At 40.7% G+C, this 14,786-nt stretch overlaps 2 protein-coding genes across 4 annotated transcripts; one reads left to right on the top strand and one right to left on the bottom strand.

Annotated features, from left to right (window-relative positions):
* Positions 1–3,566: 3,566 nt before the first annotated feature.
* On the bottom strand, positions 3,567–8,857 carry dnajc16 (DnaJ (Hsp40) homolog, subfamily C, member 16). The gene is given in 15 exon segments (XM_040123338.1): positions 3,567–4,120; positions 4,228–4,398; positions 4,483–4,569; positions 4,778–4,858; positions 5,019–5,095; positions 5,245–5,424; positions 5,923–6,106; positions 6,269–6,399; positions 6,555–6,713; positions 6,827–6,931; positions 7,070–7,254; positions 7,359–7,683; positions 7,806–7,872; positions 7,951–8,132; positions 8,779–8,857. Coding segments are annotated over 14 exon segments (2,373 nt in total). The 5' UTR covers positions 8,124–8,132; positions 8,779–8,857; the 3' UTR covers positions 3,567–3,672.
* On the top strand, positions 8,545–14,031 carry casp9 (caspase 9, apoptosis-related cysteine peptidase). 3 transcript variants are annotated; one of them, XM_040123341.1, is made up of 11 exons: positions 8,545–8,586; positions 9,181–9,333; positions 9,413–9,623; positions 9,781–9,864; positions 9,948–10,009; positions 10,151–10,327; positions 10,420–10,509; positions 10,812–10,959; positions 11,089–11,277; positions 11,446–11,555; positions 11,672–14,031. In XM_040123341.1, the coding sequence occupies exons 2-11, from the start codon at positions 9,202–9,204 to the stop codon at positions 11,774–11,776; spliced, it is 1,308 nt and encodes a 435-aa protein (XP_039979275.1). In that variant the 5' UTR covers positions 8,545–8,586; positions 9,181–9,201; the 3' UTR covers positions 11,777–14,031. The 3 variants fall into 3 exon arrangements, with proteins under 3 accessions (XP_039979275.1, XP_039979273.1, XP_039979274.1); XM_040123339.1 differs by having other exon boundaries at positions 8,582–8,653; XM_040123340.1 differs by lacking the exon at positions 8,545–8,586 and adding an exon at positions 8,936–9,054.
* The last annotated feature ends 755 nt before the right edge of the window (positions 14,032–14,786 follow it).

Genomic DNA, 14,786 nt, shown 5'->3' with positions numbered 1-14,786 from the left:
CACTACAGGTAACTCATAATTAACTAATTCTCGGGGCCTTGATAATACGGGAGGAACTCATGGACCATTCCAGTAACAATTCAAAACACTGGGGACATAGGCTGTATGTATAAACTCTATTTAATCAGGTCATCTCATTAAGATCAAAGATCTTTTGCTGGAGACACCAGAGTCAAGCACAGAGAAAGAAAAACAAACAAAACCAGACATAACAAAAGCACATATATGTAGATATAAAGAGCATAGCCAAACAGCTATGCCAGACAACTCACAGATATACCTCTCCAAGTGGAGTTTGGAAACTTGTGTACCGTAAATGAAGAATGTCCACTGCTAGTGTAAATTTGGAATCTTCTTTAACAGCTCGCTGAAAGCAGCACGGTCAGTTACAGTTAAATCTCAGTGCCGTGGATAATTAACAAAGGCACTACCAACACACTGCCAGCCGAGCCTAGCAATTTAGGAGAGGTTTAAATGTGCGCCTGCCAGTGCCAACTGTCCCAAGGTATGGGGTCAGTTGCAACAGACTTCTTTTCTTCCAATATCAAATTGAGTTCACAAAATATGTAGACATATTTGAATGATGTAGGTGATACAGATATGAGTTTAATACATTCGAACTGTGTTGGTCTAGTGTCAATAGTCTCAGAGTAATTGAGCAAAATGCAAAAAGTGTACACTGTAAGAATTTGAATACTGTAATAAACGTAAAAGATTGTTTCATACGAGTGATCACCACCTTAAAATGTTAATTTAACTGAGTTGGTACTGAATAGTCTGTAAAACTCCTTTCATAAATTATAATATTGACTGAACAACAAAAAAAAACTAAGTTCAGTCAACGAACATTTTACATTCAAAATATAAAAATAAAGTATTCTGGAACTAATAATTTATTTTTGTATATTTTCTGAGCAGCTAATTGATACATATGTGAGGAGAGTATAAATGGCAATGCAGAACAACTTAACAGAAAACACTGTGTACATCCCTAAAATGAGGTATGCATTTTGAGAAGTAAGCCTACTAGGCATTTCTCATCACAAAACTGAGATGCTCTTTAAGAATGTCCTCTTCGTCTGCTTTTGTTCTCATCCCTGCGGCACTTTTCTGCATGGCCCCCATGTGTCAGGCTACATGTCCAGCCAGCCCCGTCTTCAGTTGCTGAGCTCAAAAGGGAGCTGAACAGCAGGGTCACGATCGTTTTATAGGGCCTGCTACCTCCTAATGGGCAGTGAGTGCGAAGTTCTGCCTCAGGATGCCAAGGCAGAGCATGTTGAAGGTCTATGTGAAGCACACACTCATTGAACTGGAGTTACATCCAGGTACTATATCTTCTGGTCTTGTTTTTTTTGGTTGGTGTTGGACATATGTTATTTTCGTTGTCCATGCAGGTGTAATGGCGAGACGTTGTGTGAACTAAACTCAAACATCTTTAACCGATCGCTGCAGTGCCATCTTTAAACACCTGCCGACCAACTACACTTGTATCCCGGCAAGTCAGTCACATGTCTGCATGAAAATAATAATGAAAGCTGCAAAACTGCAAAAATGTCGATGAGTGTTGTTTAAAGTAATTCAAGTTACTTTGTCAGTTCGCCTCGTTAAACATCAGCATCTATGGCAAACCTGCAGTCTGGTAAGATTACTTACTACACATATTTTTGTACAAAATTTTCTTCCTACCTCTCCGTCGTTTTCTCTTTTTGACAATTTGTGCCTACAGATAAACAGATGTCAGCTTTGTTTGTCGGATTCATACAGATTCTGGGTCCCTGCAGGACCTTGGAACTGAAGCAGCTAAATAGAGTTCAGCCATCACTAATTTTATTAATTACTCCAGTGCTATTGTGACATGTCCAGATGTCTTCTACCTATTGCGCATGCTGGCTAACCGTCACACTGTCATGGCTTAATGGGACACTCAAACTAAACAGAGCCATTGTTTATTATGTTATTAGAAACACATGCTTTTCCTATAATGGCAAGCGAAAATGACCATCCAGGGTGATGCTCAGGTGAGAGTGGCATTCCTAATTTGGACATTATTTTTTTCCCCCCGGTGTGACAAAACACTGCCAAACTCTCTTTAAAAATCCAAACTAGGAAATAAATATAATAAAATATGTCAAGAAACAACATAGGAGCAGTTAACAGCAAAATGGTAAACCAAAGGCAAAATGTACCTTTTTGTTTTCTTTTTGTTTTACAACACAACTCATTTGTCTTGGTTTATAGTCTTGTCTCAATGCAATATTCATAGAGTAATCATTTTTGTTATGTTGATTGTATTTATGGTATTGAGATTATTCGGGGCTGCTGTGGTCTAAATCTTGTTGGATTTGAGCTAGTGAAGGTGTCTCCACCCTATGGCATCACAGGTACTTGGAACATGTTTTTTCTCATTAAATGCAGGATGACCAGGCTGTCTTGCCGAATGAGCTGGTAAGGAAAATAAATCCTGCAACAATTAAAAATGTATGCTTTAATTAATAAACATTACGCATTTTATCACAACCAACAAGAGGATAAATGCAGTACTGAAGACCAACTGAAACATCTGACAGTAGCAGACATCATTTTTTTACACTAACTTGTAAAAGGAAATTTGACCTAAAGAACTAAAAAAAAAAACTTAACTAAAGCATTTAGATAAGTCCATGTAAAACATTGACCGTATCTTTCAAGTTACATACTTTAAAATACAGGTCCTATAGATAACATGATTAAGCATAATATTTACATAACATAGTACAAACTAAATTATATTAATGAGATTTTTACACTTAATGTGGACATTACACATTAATAAACCAAGCAAGTACACACTAGGTTAGACCTCACTTTCATGTGTTTGTCTACATAATTCAAGATGACATAATGATAATGTATCAGTTATTCGTGGCCATTTGGAAAAAATTCAGACCATGAAATGGACAGCCTGTTCATTATGCTTGCTACATAAAGCTACTGGCTAACTGAGGTTATTAAATAGACCAAGGGGGCTAAATAATTCTTATTTGTAGTGAAGCACATTTTAAATCACAGCCCAAACAGTTTCCATGTCACAAAACAAGTATTTTCTTTTTCTGCAATCACATGATCAGGAAGAACACTGGGAAACCCTTAAGGTCGAGGTAAAAGGCATTGGCATTACAGCAGTATGCTATATTGCACGAGCTAGTCAGCATTCAGGAGATAATCTAAAACCTAAAAAAAAAAAGTGGACAGATGCATAAAAAGGCAAAGTCATTTAGTGTTTAGAGACATGCATCTCTCACAGTTTTCATCAATGACGACTAAGGTAGTTATCCTGCCTCCTTTAGAGTACGTGAAAATGATTGATGGTCATGAAGGCAAGAGAGTATATGTGGCCACAGTGACTTTGTTTTCTGTTCAAAAGGCTGTAGCTGCACGTTTGCCTGAATAAAATAAGACTACCAACGGTTGAAAACAGCATGCGATGAGTGTAAAGGGGTATGCTAAAGGACCTGTCCCACAGTAGTTGCCCTAAAGCCAAGTTTGTACTATAGACTCAACTTTAAAACATCTTTAACTATAAATATCTCAAGTGCAAAAAAGCCAGCTCCAGCCTTACTTCAGCAGAAAACGAGGAGAACCATTTTTGTGTGACAGCAGATAAATACCAAGTCCCTCCGAACTTGCCTCGATCTATTTACAGGGGGTGATCTTGTCTAGTCCCGGCCAGGATGGGATGTAGTAGCGAGGCAAAGTGCCTTCCATGAGTCTTTCCATCCACAATCCCAGGCGGTCCAGCTTGTGGTGGATCTGCAGGGTGGATATGCTGCGGGATCGGTTGGATTTGCGTGGTGGGTGGTCATCACGGGAACCGGACCTCATTCTCCCCCCTGAAGTGCCCCCTTCATCCTCAGATGACTTAGTGTCAAGGTCTTCCCCAGTTTAGACGGGCTTAAACAGACAAAGGTACTTTTTGTGGCCATTAAGTGCCAGTACGTAGCCAGTGTAGTCTATCTTGTGGTTTTCACCGTCGTCCCTGTCCGCATCGATCTGCATGGCGTCCTGGGCATATTCCAGCAGTGTGTTCATCCACTCACTGTGCTTGTCAATATTCAGGAAGGAGAAATGCAGCGTCAGGCTCCTAAGAGAGAGTTGAAAGAATGAATGTGACGAAGTATCTATTGTTTAATACACACAAAATAACTCATAATGGACTTTATTTATTCCCTGAAAGAAGGTTTAGCTTACCCCGTGAAGGAGTAGACCTCTTTGGCAAACTTGCTAAGGAGGATGTTCTTGGAGGCGTCAGTGAGCACCAGCACTATGTTCATGTGTCCTGGCCTCAGCTTAACCAGGTTGCTCATGTAAGTGATATCTGTCAGCTCTGTCACCTCCACAAAATTCTTCTTGGGGGGCCGACTAAACCCAGAAAATAAAGAGCTTAAAAAGACAATGATAAATCATGCACTCAATAAAAAGTTAAAATTTGAAATGTAATCTTGCCTTGAAGTACCAGTCCCTGGTGACCCATTTTCTGCTTTTGTTCCATCCTTTGCCTTTGGTTTTGTCTGCTTTTCTTCATTTGAGTCACTGAAAACACACACAAAAAAAGTTTTTTTCCCCCAGAGGGGATGTGTATGTGTAACAAAGTAATATTAATAGCAAATAATAACTTTGTTGTCTTTGGTTTGTCTTAAGATGTCTTTATACTATGTTTTACACCAATCCCAAGAAAAGTGGGGTTGCTATACTCACAGTTTTGATGGTCTAGTGAAACGTGTATGGCAAATCAACCAACCTAAAGGCCTGGATGACCACAGTTCCAAACAGGATGAACAAAGCAGAGAAGATGAGGGACAGAAGAGGCATCATCTCACGCCTGCAAGTCATCACAGATGTCTTAATGCACGAAGCACACTGTATTTATGTCTCAAGAGTGTGTTCTGCCACAACGGTTAGAAGAAAGCTTGCTTGAAGAATAAGTACTGTTGCTGAACCGAATGAAACGTCAGTTAGAAAGTTAAAAGATTTATACCTACCAGTTGTTATGCAGAATATCATCGATGACTTCAGAGAGGTAATCGTAAAATGCATAGATCCATCGGATTACAAACATCTATAGAGTGAGAGTATTACATGTAGTAACCGGACTGGTGATGGTTGACATTTAGCAAACAGTACTTGGTTATAAGAATATTGGTTACACAGCTTGTTGCAGAGCCAAGCATTGTTCAAACCCACTATTTTAACTCAAAGAGAACATACAGAGGCAAACTCGTTGTTGAGCTCAGGCAGCATGGCATCATGGATGAGGATGGACGGGTCCTTCTGAAGTCGCTCCAGCTCCTCCAGAAGATTCTGCTTGTCCTCTTCACTGCCATTCCAGGTGGTCGCAGGCTTAAACAAGGCCTTCCCCGCAGCATTACGCCTCTCCAGGATCACCACCTGCACACACACACAACACAAACAAACAACAGAGAGACTTTAAGATGTGATACAGGACAAAGAAAAATGTTCAAAGAGGCACTCAGTCCAGTAATATGAGTCTTGAATAGTAAAATTTTTACGGAAATATCAAATCAAATCCAAACAAAAAAAAAAACAAAAAAAATAAACAATGACTTTTATACAGTGTACAGACAAGCATTGACAACTAAAAATACATAGTGCATGTGAAAAAAATGCATTTGAGTTCCCCCTTTTTATTTTTGTTTTTTAATTAGTCCTATAGTTTTTCCAAAAACCTCCCCAGCTGTTTGTTTTGGCAGTGAGGAATAACCCTTGAAATCATTACTCAAATCCTTGCACTCATAGATTATTCTGCTACATATTAAAACAAATGAATTTCATATATTCCATATCCTAAAGCAATGCCAACTCTCTAAGGTAAATTCATAGGGGAACTGGCAGTTGTAGTGTTGTACTGTACATGTGTGGGTGTACCTGCGGTGGTGAATGTGCACTGTCCTTGTTCTGCATGAGGATGTCACAAAATGGTTGCTGTAGCCGTTGGTACACATAAGCAAATCTCACAACTTCCTTGGTATTGGTGGAGGCAAATGAGAGAAACGCCTGGTTCCCAAAAGAAAAGGTCTCTTCGTCGCGTGTGATCAGCAGGACACAGTATCTGAGAAGAGAACAGACATTACAGTACGTAGGTAAATACAAACTGCGTGACATAAAGTACATAAAATGAGATATGGGATTTACAACCAATAATTAATCCAGTTTGGTTTTATATTTCAATTTTCTCTGACTTGTTAAAAAAGAAAATGTTAGATTCTCTTACTTCCTACGTCTATGGAACTGTTTCACAGGACAGAGCTCATCAAAGAGTTTTTGATTGACCAGTCTTGGTGCAAGGAGAAATTTGTTGTTTGACATGAACTCATCAATAATTTGCTTTTTCATTCCTTTAGCCTGCAGAGAACAACATAACCACACAAAAAAAGAGTGAGCTGATGTTTCGATGAACATAAGTGAAACTACATCACTGTATAAATAACAGTGAATGATCAAAGCAAAAGAGAGCGGAACTACTTTATTTCCTTTGGCTCCAGATTGCTGTGATTTACCTGTATAATGTCAGCAGGCTTGTCAATGTTCTCTTTGAAGACCAGCATGGTTGGAGCATAAGTGTTAATATTGAACTGTTTCTGCAGATTGGCGGTCTCTGAAAGGCCCTGGTCCACATAGCCAAACTGCAAGTAGTCCTTATAAGCAAAAGCTGTCAGCTATGGAGATGCACAGACAAATTATTGATATGTTTGTTTTAGTAATGCAGTTACTAAGTCAGTGGTACCTGAGGTACATTTCACGTAAAGAAAACTGCAAGACAAGAGCCTACTTTGTATAGTAGAGGAACTACAGGCACTTGATCGAAAAGAAGCACGTGTGGCTTGTTGAGCTCATGCCAGCTGTTCAAGAACTGCAGGTCGTTCTTGTCAGTGACCTGGAATTTGAAGAATGAATACTGTTTCATTCATCTTGATATATGCAAGCAATTCATCCCTCTGCGGATAAAGCAATGTCCTTTGTCCTGTAATATGTTGCATATACAATGTTTATCACAAGACAGGCAGATAATTACCCGCTCCACAAGTCTCTGAGGAAGAAGGTCCTCTACAAACTGCCTCAGATGCTCCTTTGCAACAGCATAATGGAAAAATGTCACTTTGCCATTGATGACTCCAAGTATTGATGGGGTGCGATGAGCACCGAGGTGATTGGCTAACCGTCTCTCATAGCCAACGTCCACCACACCTATTCCAACACCTGAAAAGACACATGCGCACATCAACCTGTTCCACTCGCTCTGTGCAATTTCAAAGAGGGCAGAACAGTTGGATTATTTGAGTGACTTATATGTCATTCCAAACCTAGAGTCTCCATCTCCTGCACCACCTCTTTCCAGACAGGCTCGATGTGGATGCAGCTGAAGCACCAGTCAGAGGTGATCTTTATCAGGTAGGGTCTCTTGTAGCTCTCAGGCACCACGTCACTGATATACTGGTTAAAGTGCAATGTGTACTTGCTGTCAGCAAAATCTCTGTGGTTCTTGCTGTTGAAGGGAAAGTTGAAGAAAGACTCGTCAAAGTAAAAGCCGTCGTGGCGATGACCATAGCGACCGTTGCCATATGGCTGGGTGTCGTCAGTCTGCCCGTAACGGTCATAATTGGCCCGTTTGTCTTCATTGGATAAGATCTAAATGTCGGGTGGAACAAACATCAATAAGACACAACATCTTCAAGTCATGCACGTGATACTAAAGGCTATGCATCAGTTGCACAGGCAGTTGATGAATCACATTTTAAAATGTGACTAACCTCATAAGATTTGGTAATCTTGATAAACATGTCCTCAGCACCTGGATTTTTGTTTTTGTCGGGATGCCTTGAGAAGAAGATGCTCGTTAGTTAAGAGCTGCATGTGGTTTGTAATAACAAGCCATTGTCATGTGAAAATATTTACCATTCTTTTGCAAGACGCTTGTAGACCTTCTTGATCTCAGCCTGGCTTGCAGTCCTGGTTACTCCTAAGACTTTGTATGGGTCCATTTCAGGCCCAGCACGCGTTGCTCCTGTCAGCAGCACTGAGAGGACCAACACTACAGCCAGCAGCAAAGACATCTTTGACCCTGCCATCACAGTTACCTTTAACACATCAGAGGAACTGTCACCTTCAAGTTAGAGTGGACTAAATCTGAGGATGAACAGACCTGAAATAACGACGCAGCCTTTAGCTGGTTTAAAAACCAATTTAAAATGCCTTTCCACCATACTGACGTTAGCCTTGTAGTGATGCAAAATGATGAGGACAACCGGGCAGCATAAGATGGTGAAAATTACATTATAGCTTGCTAACCAGAAGCTAGACAGGCTAGGTGATATATGTCAGCTAACTAATACACATCATAATCTTGCTGGCATGTTACTGGGCTGTCGCATTAACGTTATTCCTCGAGGACAAAAGCGTTCACGCAGGTTTTTTTTTTTTTTCATTAGGGTTAGTTGCGTCGCTACAGTGGTTCGCTGTCTGCACGCAACAGCTCTACATTCCCCGTCACCTCAGGCGGATGCGGTCAACCGGTACTACGCCACATATTGGGTAAAGGTTTAGATGCTCCGCGGCGTCTCGGCTAGCGCTGATGTGAAAAGACAACGAAATGCGAAGGGTGTGTTCAGCAGCATCCCACAGCTCCTCCGGGGCAAGCTCACAACCTGCTGCCGCGAAGCGGAGGTAGAGGGGGAGGCGCCCTGTGTCGAAAGCAATTTTGAGAGTCTGAGTATTTGGTGACACCTTTTGCTTCGTTTGTGTGCTTTTGGTTTGATGTTCGTCGCGCCGCGATTTTTTAGAATGAACGTATTGCGGTACGGTAGCCGCGTGGCAGCGGCGCGCAGTAAAGGAAATCAAATGCACACTGGGTTTTTTTTTTCTGTCTTTACGCTCTCGGTGGACCAATCACAGGCAGAGATGATGTAAACAAGGAAATGGCGAGTGCAACCGAACCCAAATAAGAGAAACGAAATTAAAAAAAAAAAAAAAAAAAGCTTCTAACATTTGTACACGAACAAGGTATCATTTCCCTGTACAAACTAGTTGGGTCATTGCACACACTTTAGGATAACGACTGAATCTGAAACAGCCACGTAATTTGTTAGTTGCAGCTTTTATGACACCTCCTCTGTCGTCCTCACTCAGGTCGTTAGTGTCGGATGGAGAATGGAGGAAAGACACAAGAAGATTCTTCAGCGCAACAGGACCAATCTGGTGAAAGACCTGGACCCGTCAAACCTCTATGATGGCCTTCTTGAAAAAGGAGTTTTCACCCAAGACATGATCGATGAGATTAAGGTAGGACAGCTATGTAGGTCACGGCGTTCAGGTTCAGGTTGTGAGGTGAGGTTCAGGTTGACACAGTGTCTCCTTTCAGAGCTCTGGGACAAGACGTGACCAGGCCAGGGAGTTAGTCCGAGACCTAGAGACCCGCGGGAGTCGAGCCTTTCCATTATTTCTGGAGTGCCTCCAAGAGACAGATCAGCACAGTCTGGCAGAGCTCCTACAAAATGGAGCTCCAACAGTTCATCTACAGCCTGCAACACCCATCGAGGTTGTTCGCCCTGTTGTCCAGCCTCTGCCAGTTTGTAAGTGTGTGTTACTTTGGTATATCTCATGAGTATTAATATCTGTTTTTAAAGATGGACTTTGTAGGAAAATGGTTAAGGTCATTTCTAGCTCTTGTAATGTGAACAATTTGGTGTCATTTGTCACTCAAACGTATGTTCTTTGTTTCTTTAATAGCCTCTCCAATGGATATTGATAAGCAAAGAAAAGATGACGTCCTTGTCTATCCAATACAGAGACCAAGAACTACTCCCAGTCCATGTAAACCATCCAGTTAATTTACATATTGGTAACAGTCTGGTAAGTTCCTTAATGTTTAACACATGCTGATGCTTATGTCACAGCACCTGAAAGGGAGAACGTGAGACCAAGGCCACATGGCAGAACACGACGGGACAGTATTCAGGTAAGCACCATTTATTTATGATGCACTTTACAACCAGCAGAAAGACAAAGGCCACTGTAGAATCTGTTTATTCTCAGATGACATATTTAGTGTACATCAGGCCTCAGCCTTTGCTTCCTTTTCTGTGTACGTCTATGTCAGAGCTATAAAATGGATGCCAGCCCATGTGGACACTGCCTCATCATAAACAATGTGGAGTTTGAACCTCAGAGCGAGCTGAGTAATCGCAGAGGGTCCAACATAGACTGTGACAAGCTGGAGAGAAGATTCAAGGCACTGAACTTTATTGTGGAAGTCAAGACAAATCTTAAACAAAGAGTAAGAATGATTTCTTCTGCCCCTGTGTCTCAAACCACATGTAAAACCTGGAGTTCCTGTTTGTATAGCTAAGAGTTCTCTTCACATTTCAGCAAATCAAGCGTGAACTGTCAGCTTTGTCTAAGAAGGACCACTCAAAATATGACTGCTGTGTGGTTATCATGCTGTCCCATGGGACTGAGGTAAGACCTGCCCGTTATTTTTACAGCAGAGCAATTCACATATTTCACATATTTATAATAAAAGTTGTTGCATCACCTTAAGATCACTAGACAAACGGTCACTGTAATTATTCATGGTTTAATGATATGCCAGTGACTGTTGAAATATCAGTTTTTGTGTCCAGAGAGGCCGCAGTCGTAAAATGTGTCGCATTCGCTGACACCTACTCTAACAAAATCCTACCAGAGCTCTCTTTGGCCTACACAAGTTCTGATCCAGATGAAATGTAAGACCTGATGTGTGTTCATAATTATGTTTACAGGTGAGTCACAACCGCTTCCCTGGCGCTGTGTATGGTGTGGACGGACAGTATGTCCCAGTTCAGCATATCACAAACTACCTCAACGGCCAGCATTGCCCGTCTTTACAGGGCAAACCCAAACTTTTCTTCATCCAGGCATGTGGAGGAGGTAGCTAGCACTGAACATACTGTTATTAAGTAACTAGTCATGTATAAAATGCGTAGTCCTACTTACAACATTTAAAGGTTATACATGCACTTTAAGTGTTCTCAGAGGGAAAACGCTTTTGTCTTTGAGGTGAAAGAGACACAGGCTTTGAAGTGTCCCCTGATGAAGTCGAACCATCCATCAGTGGAGCAGATGACCAGACAGACGCCATTCCGATGTCATCCAGCAGCGACTCTTTGAGCATGTCCGATGAACCAGACGCCAGAGCCACTCTGCCCACACCGAGTGACATTCTGGTGTCCTACTCGACTTTTCCTGGTGTGTCCGTGTCTGAATGTGTGTGTGTGTGCGCGTTGCATTCGTGCATCTGTGTTTATTCCGATTAAAAATGTAGTCATTCGGATGCAATTCAGAGCTATAGATAGACTTGACTTGCTATGTGCTGTATGTCTTCCTAATGCCACTTTGACCATGTGACATATACAGGTTATGTTTCTTGGAGAGACACCCAGTCGGGATCCTGGTACGTTGAGACAATGGACCGTATTCTTGAGGAAAATGCTGCCTCTGATGACTTGGTTACAATGTTGATGATGGTGAGCTTCTCTTATAACTGTCAAATTAGCTGGGGTTGTATTAAATCCCCTTGATAATTTAGCGCTTTTAAATTTAAATGTAGATGATTCTGATTATAAAATGTGCTTATTTCCAGGTTAATCATGAGGTCTCCCAAAACTCTGCTAAAGGGCTCTACAAGCAAATGCCTGGTTCCTTTAACTTTCTCCGCAAACTTCTCTACTTTCAAACCCAAGCATAGTCCAAGCAAAGTTCAGCTGGACACGCTTCTCAGTTTCACTTTCAGGGTCAGACTCAATGTTTGTCTGTTTCAATCTCATAAGGCTTGACTGTAATTTCTTGGCATTATGTCTCAGCAGAGTTGCTAGATGTATGAATTTGCTAAATTGTGGCTGTGCTTTTACTGAAATGATCATGCCTTTCTGTACATTTCTATTGTTTGTCATAATCATTTGCAACTTTTCTAAATGAACTTTTTATGCGTAGCTGTCATCTTGGAAAGAAAATATTTCTGTACTTTAAAAATGCGGTTCGGTTACATTTTTTTATATTGGGTTCTTATCGACACACATAGTAGTAGCTGTCAATTTTTAAGAGCAGATAATCCACACAATTTTCAATTTGTGCTCTGCAAATTGACTTTGCTGATTCTTTATTTTCAGTCTCTTTTATATACTGATCTTGTTAACAAAATGGGATTTTGTAAGTAATTTTGTGAAAATGGAGGTGGAAAACGGGGTAGAATCCAAAGGTGTCGACCTTCACTGTGAGCAGAAGCATTTCATATTTCTTGGCGGATCCTTTGCTCATTTATACACCTGTTTTTCTATAGCTGCATAGTCCATAATCCAACACACACTGTGTTGCAGTTACTCTAATGTAATGAGTTCAGCTGGCCCGTGGCGGAATGAGTCATCTGACTTTTTCACCACCACACCTTATGTCTGTTCCCAGTCATTTGTACAGACTGCAATCACAGCAACAAAACAGGGATTCAATCATTATGACGGGCCGTCCCCGTCTGAAGAACTTGTCTCTCAGCAGTGACATTAAACTCTCCCTTCCAACATAAATCTTAACCCACCAGCAGTGGTAGAACTTACACTTACCGTAAAACCAGAAGGATATTTATACCCATGATTTATGTATGACATTAAGTTGACATTCTATATAAGCATGATGGTGTTGGTGCATGTACTACCTGTGAGTTACAGTAGGGAAGACTGATGGCAGCTTAAAGTTTAAAAGGTACTGTACTTTACTAGTTTCTAAATCCAGTAGTTGGTGTTTGTGTGTCTCAGAATACTCAACATCTAACAGATACAATGTACCTTCTATGACTCTTTTGGGTCCCTCCACCACCACCAGGGGTCTCCATAAAATTAGAAATGGTTCCATTTTGTTTGTATTTCAATCACCTCACAACAACACAAACTACTTCAAATGTAGGTTTATCTCTCACCTCTCAAACTGTAAACCGTGAAATCACTCTGAAACAAGCCACGGGACACATACATCACTCACATAAAGCTGCTTCTAAGGTTCCTGTGTTTGAAGATAAGTCGGTGCCGGTTGAGGGCAGAAGGTGGTGAATTTTTTTCTCTAATAGTAAGAGTTTTATCATTAAGGGAGCGCCTCAAGGTCGTTACTACTGAGAGCTACGGGAATACACGGATCCCTACAGCTACGACTCTGTCAGCCTGGCTACAGTGCTGAAAAGAGGCCTAGGGGTTGTTTTTATTTTCTTAAATTAAAAATGAGAAATAGGCTGCTCAGGCATTACTGAGGGCCCTCAAATATGTTTTAACACTCTCTTGCCAGGCTAAGTGGGATTCTTCCAGTTTGGAAGTACGCCTTTCAGGTTTTTGCATTGTTTGCTTAATATGCAGGTTTGGGAATTAAATCATGGAACTGACCTCTTATGTGTTACTGTTTTCTTTTTTAAGAAGGGCAGTAGAGGCAATTGTCATCACATTGAGCCTGCAGCACTATCAACAAGATGGTGAATTTGAGAGGGACTAGGGTCAGCATAGGAGTCCTCTGTTATATTTCAACATTGCAGTGAATTAAGTGCTGATGGAATCAGTACCTTAAATTTAGCTACAGCACAATCAGATAGACATCTAGTGAATACATTTTTGCCCAATGGTGTGTAGTCTAGTAATAAGAATTCATAAGTTATTAAATAGTGGTCTGATAAAGGAGGATTCTGTGGATGGACTATTACATGTTCAATTTCAATGCCATATTCCAGCACAAGGCCGAGGGGGTTGAGTCTAATAACGAGATAAACGCAAGTCTAAGGCTGTCATTATCAATGTCCACATGAAGATTAAAATCACTTACTATTATTTACTTTGTATTCTAAGGACTAAACTTGAGAAAATCTCAGAGAATTCTAGGAGCATACACTATAACATACACTATAACAAATAGAATTGGCTTTAAAGTTTTCTGTGATGACTGTCTAAGACTAAGAACCAGGCTTTTGAATGAGTTATAATTAAGTTTAGGTTTAGGTTTGATTATTAGGCTTGAGTTGAAAATGGCTGCAACTCCACCTCCTTGGACGGTGCCTAGAGGAATGTGAGTATTAATATGACTGGGGAGAGTGGATTCATTTAGGCTAACAGATTTTTCATGACACAGCAGGGTCTCAGTAAGACTAAATAAATCAAAAGGATGATGATCTGATATTAGATTGTTTACTCATACAGCTTTAGATAAGAGCGATCTAATGTTTAATAGTCCACATGTAGTTCTCCTACTTTGTTTTACTTTTGCAGCGGTGGTCTTAATTTTTATTAGACTTCTGTGTACAATTCCTCTTCTGTTTATTTCTGAGTTAATTAATTGAGATGGTCACAGTCTCTATGGGAGTTTGGGTGGGTGACCGCTGTACTGGAAGCACAGAGAAGTGTGTAAGACTGCAACTCTTCCTCCTGGTCTCAACTATGGGTTGTCATGGTTTTGGTCTACTAATAAACTCAGTCAGATCCCAAGCTATGAGAGCTGCTCCATCCAAAGTGAAGTGAATGTCATCTCTCCTAATCAGACCAAAAAAGTCTTCCCCAAAAAGTCCGCCAATCATCTACAAAGCCGATGTTGTCGTTTTCAAAGTTACTGTGACCGACCATATTCTCTTATTATTCAATAGGTTTGTGTCAAATTAAAAGTTCTTGCAGCTGTTAATGCAGTAAATTAAAAACATCCCAGTACAAAATAACTTTTTAAAAACAAATTAAATATTG

Source organism: Xiphias gladius, unplaced genomic scaffold, assembly GCF_016859285.1.
Source record: "Xiphias gladius isolate SHS-SW01 ecotype Sanya breed wild unplaced genomic scaffold, ASM1685928v1 HiC_scaffold_582, whole genome shotgun sequence".
Taxonomy (NCBI): Eukaryota; Metazoa; Chordata; class Actinopteri; order Istiophoriformes; family Xiphiidae; genus Xiphias; species Xiphias gladius.
Note: the sequence above shows the minus strand (reverse complement) of the source record. Positions and strands in the feature narration are given on the sequence as shown.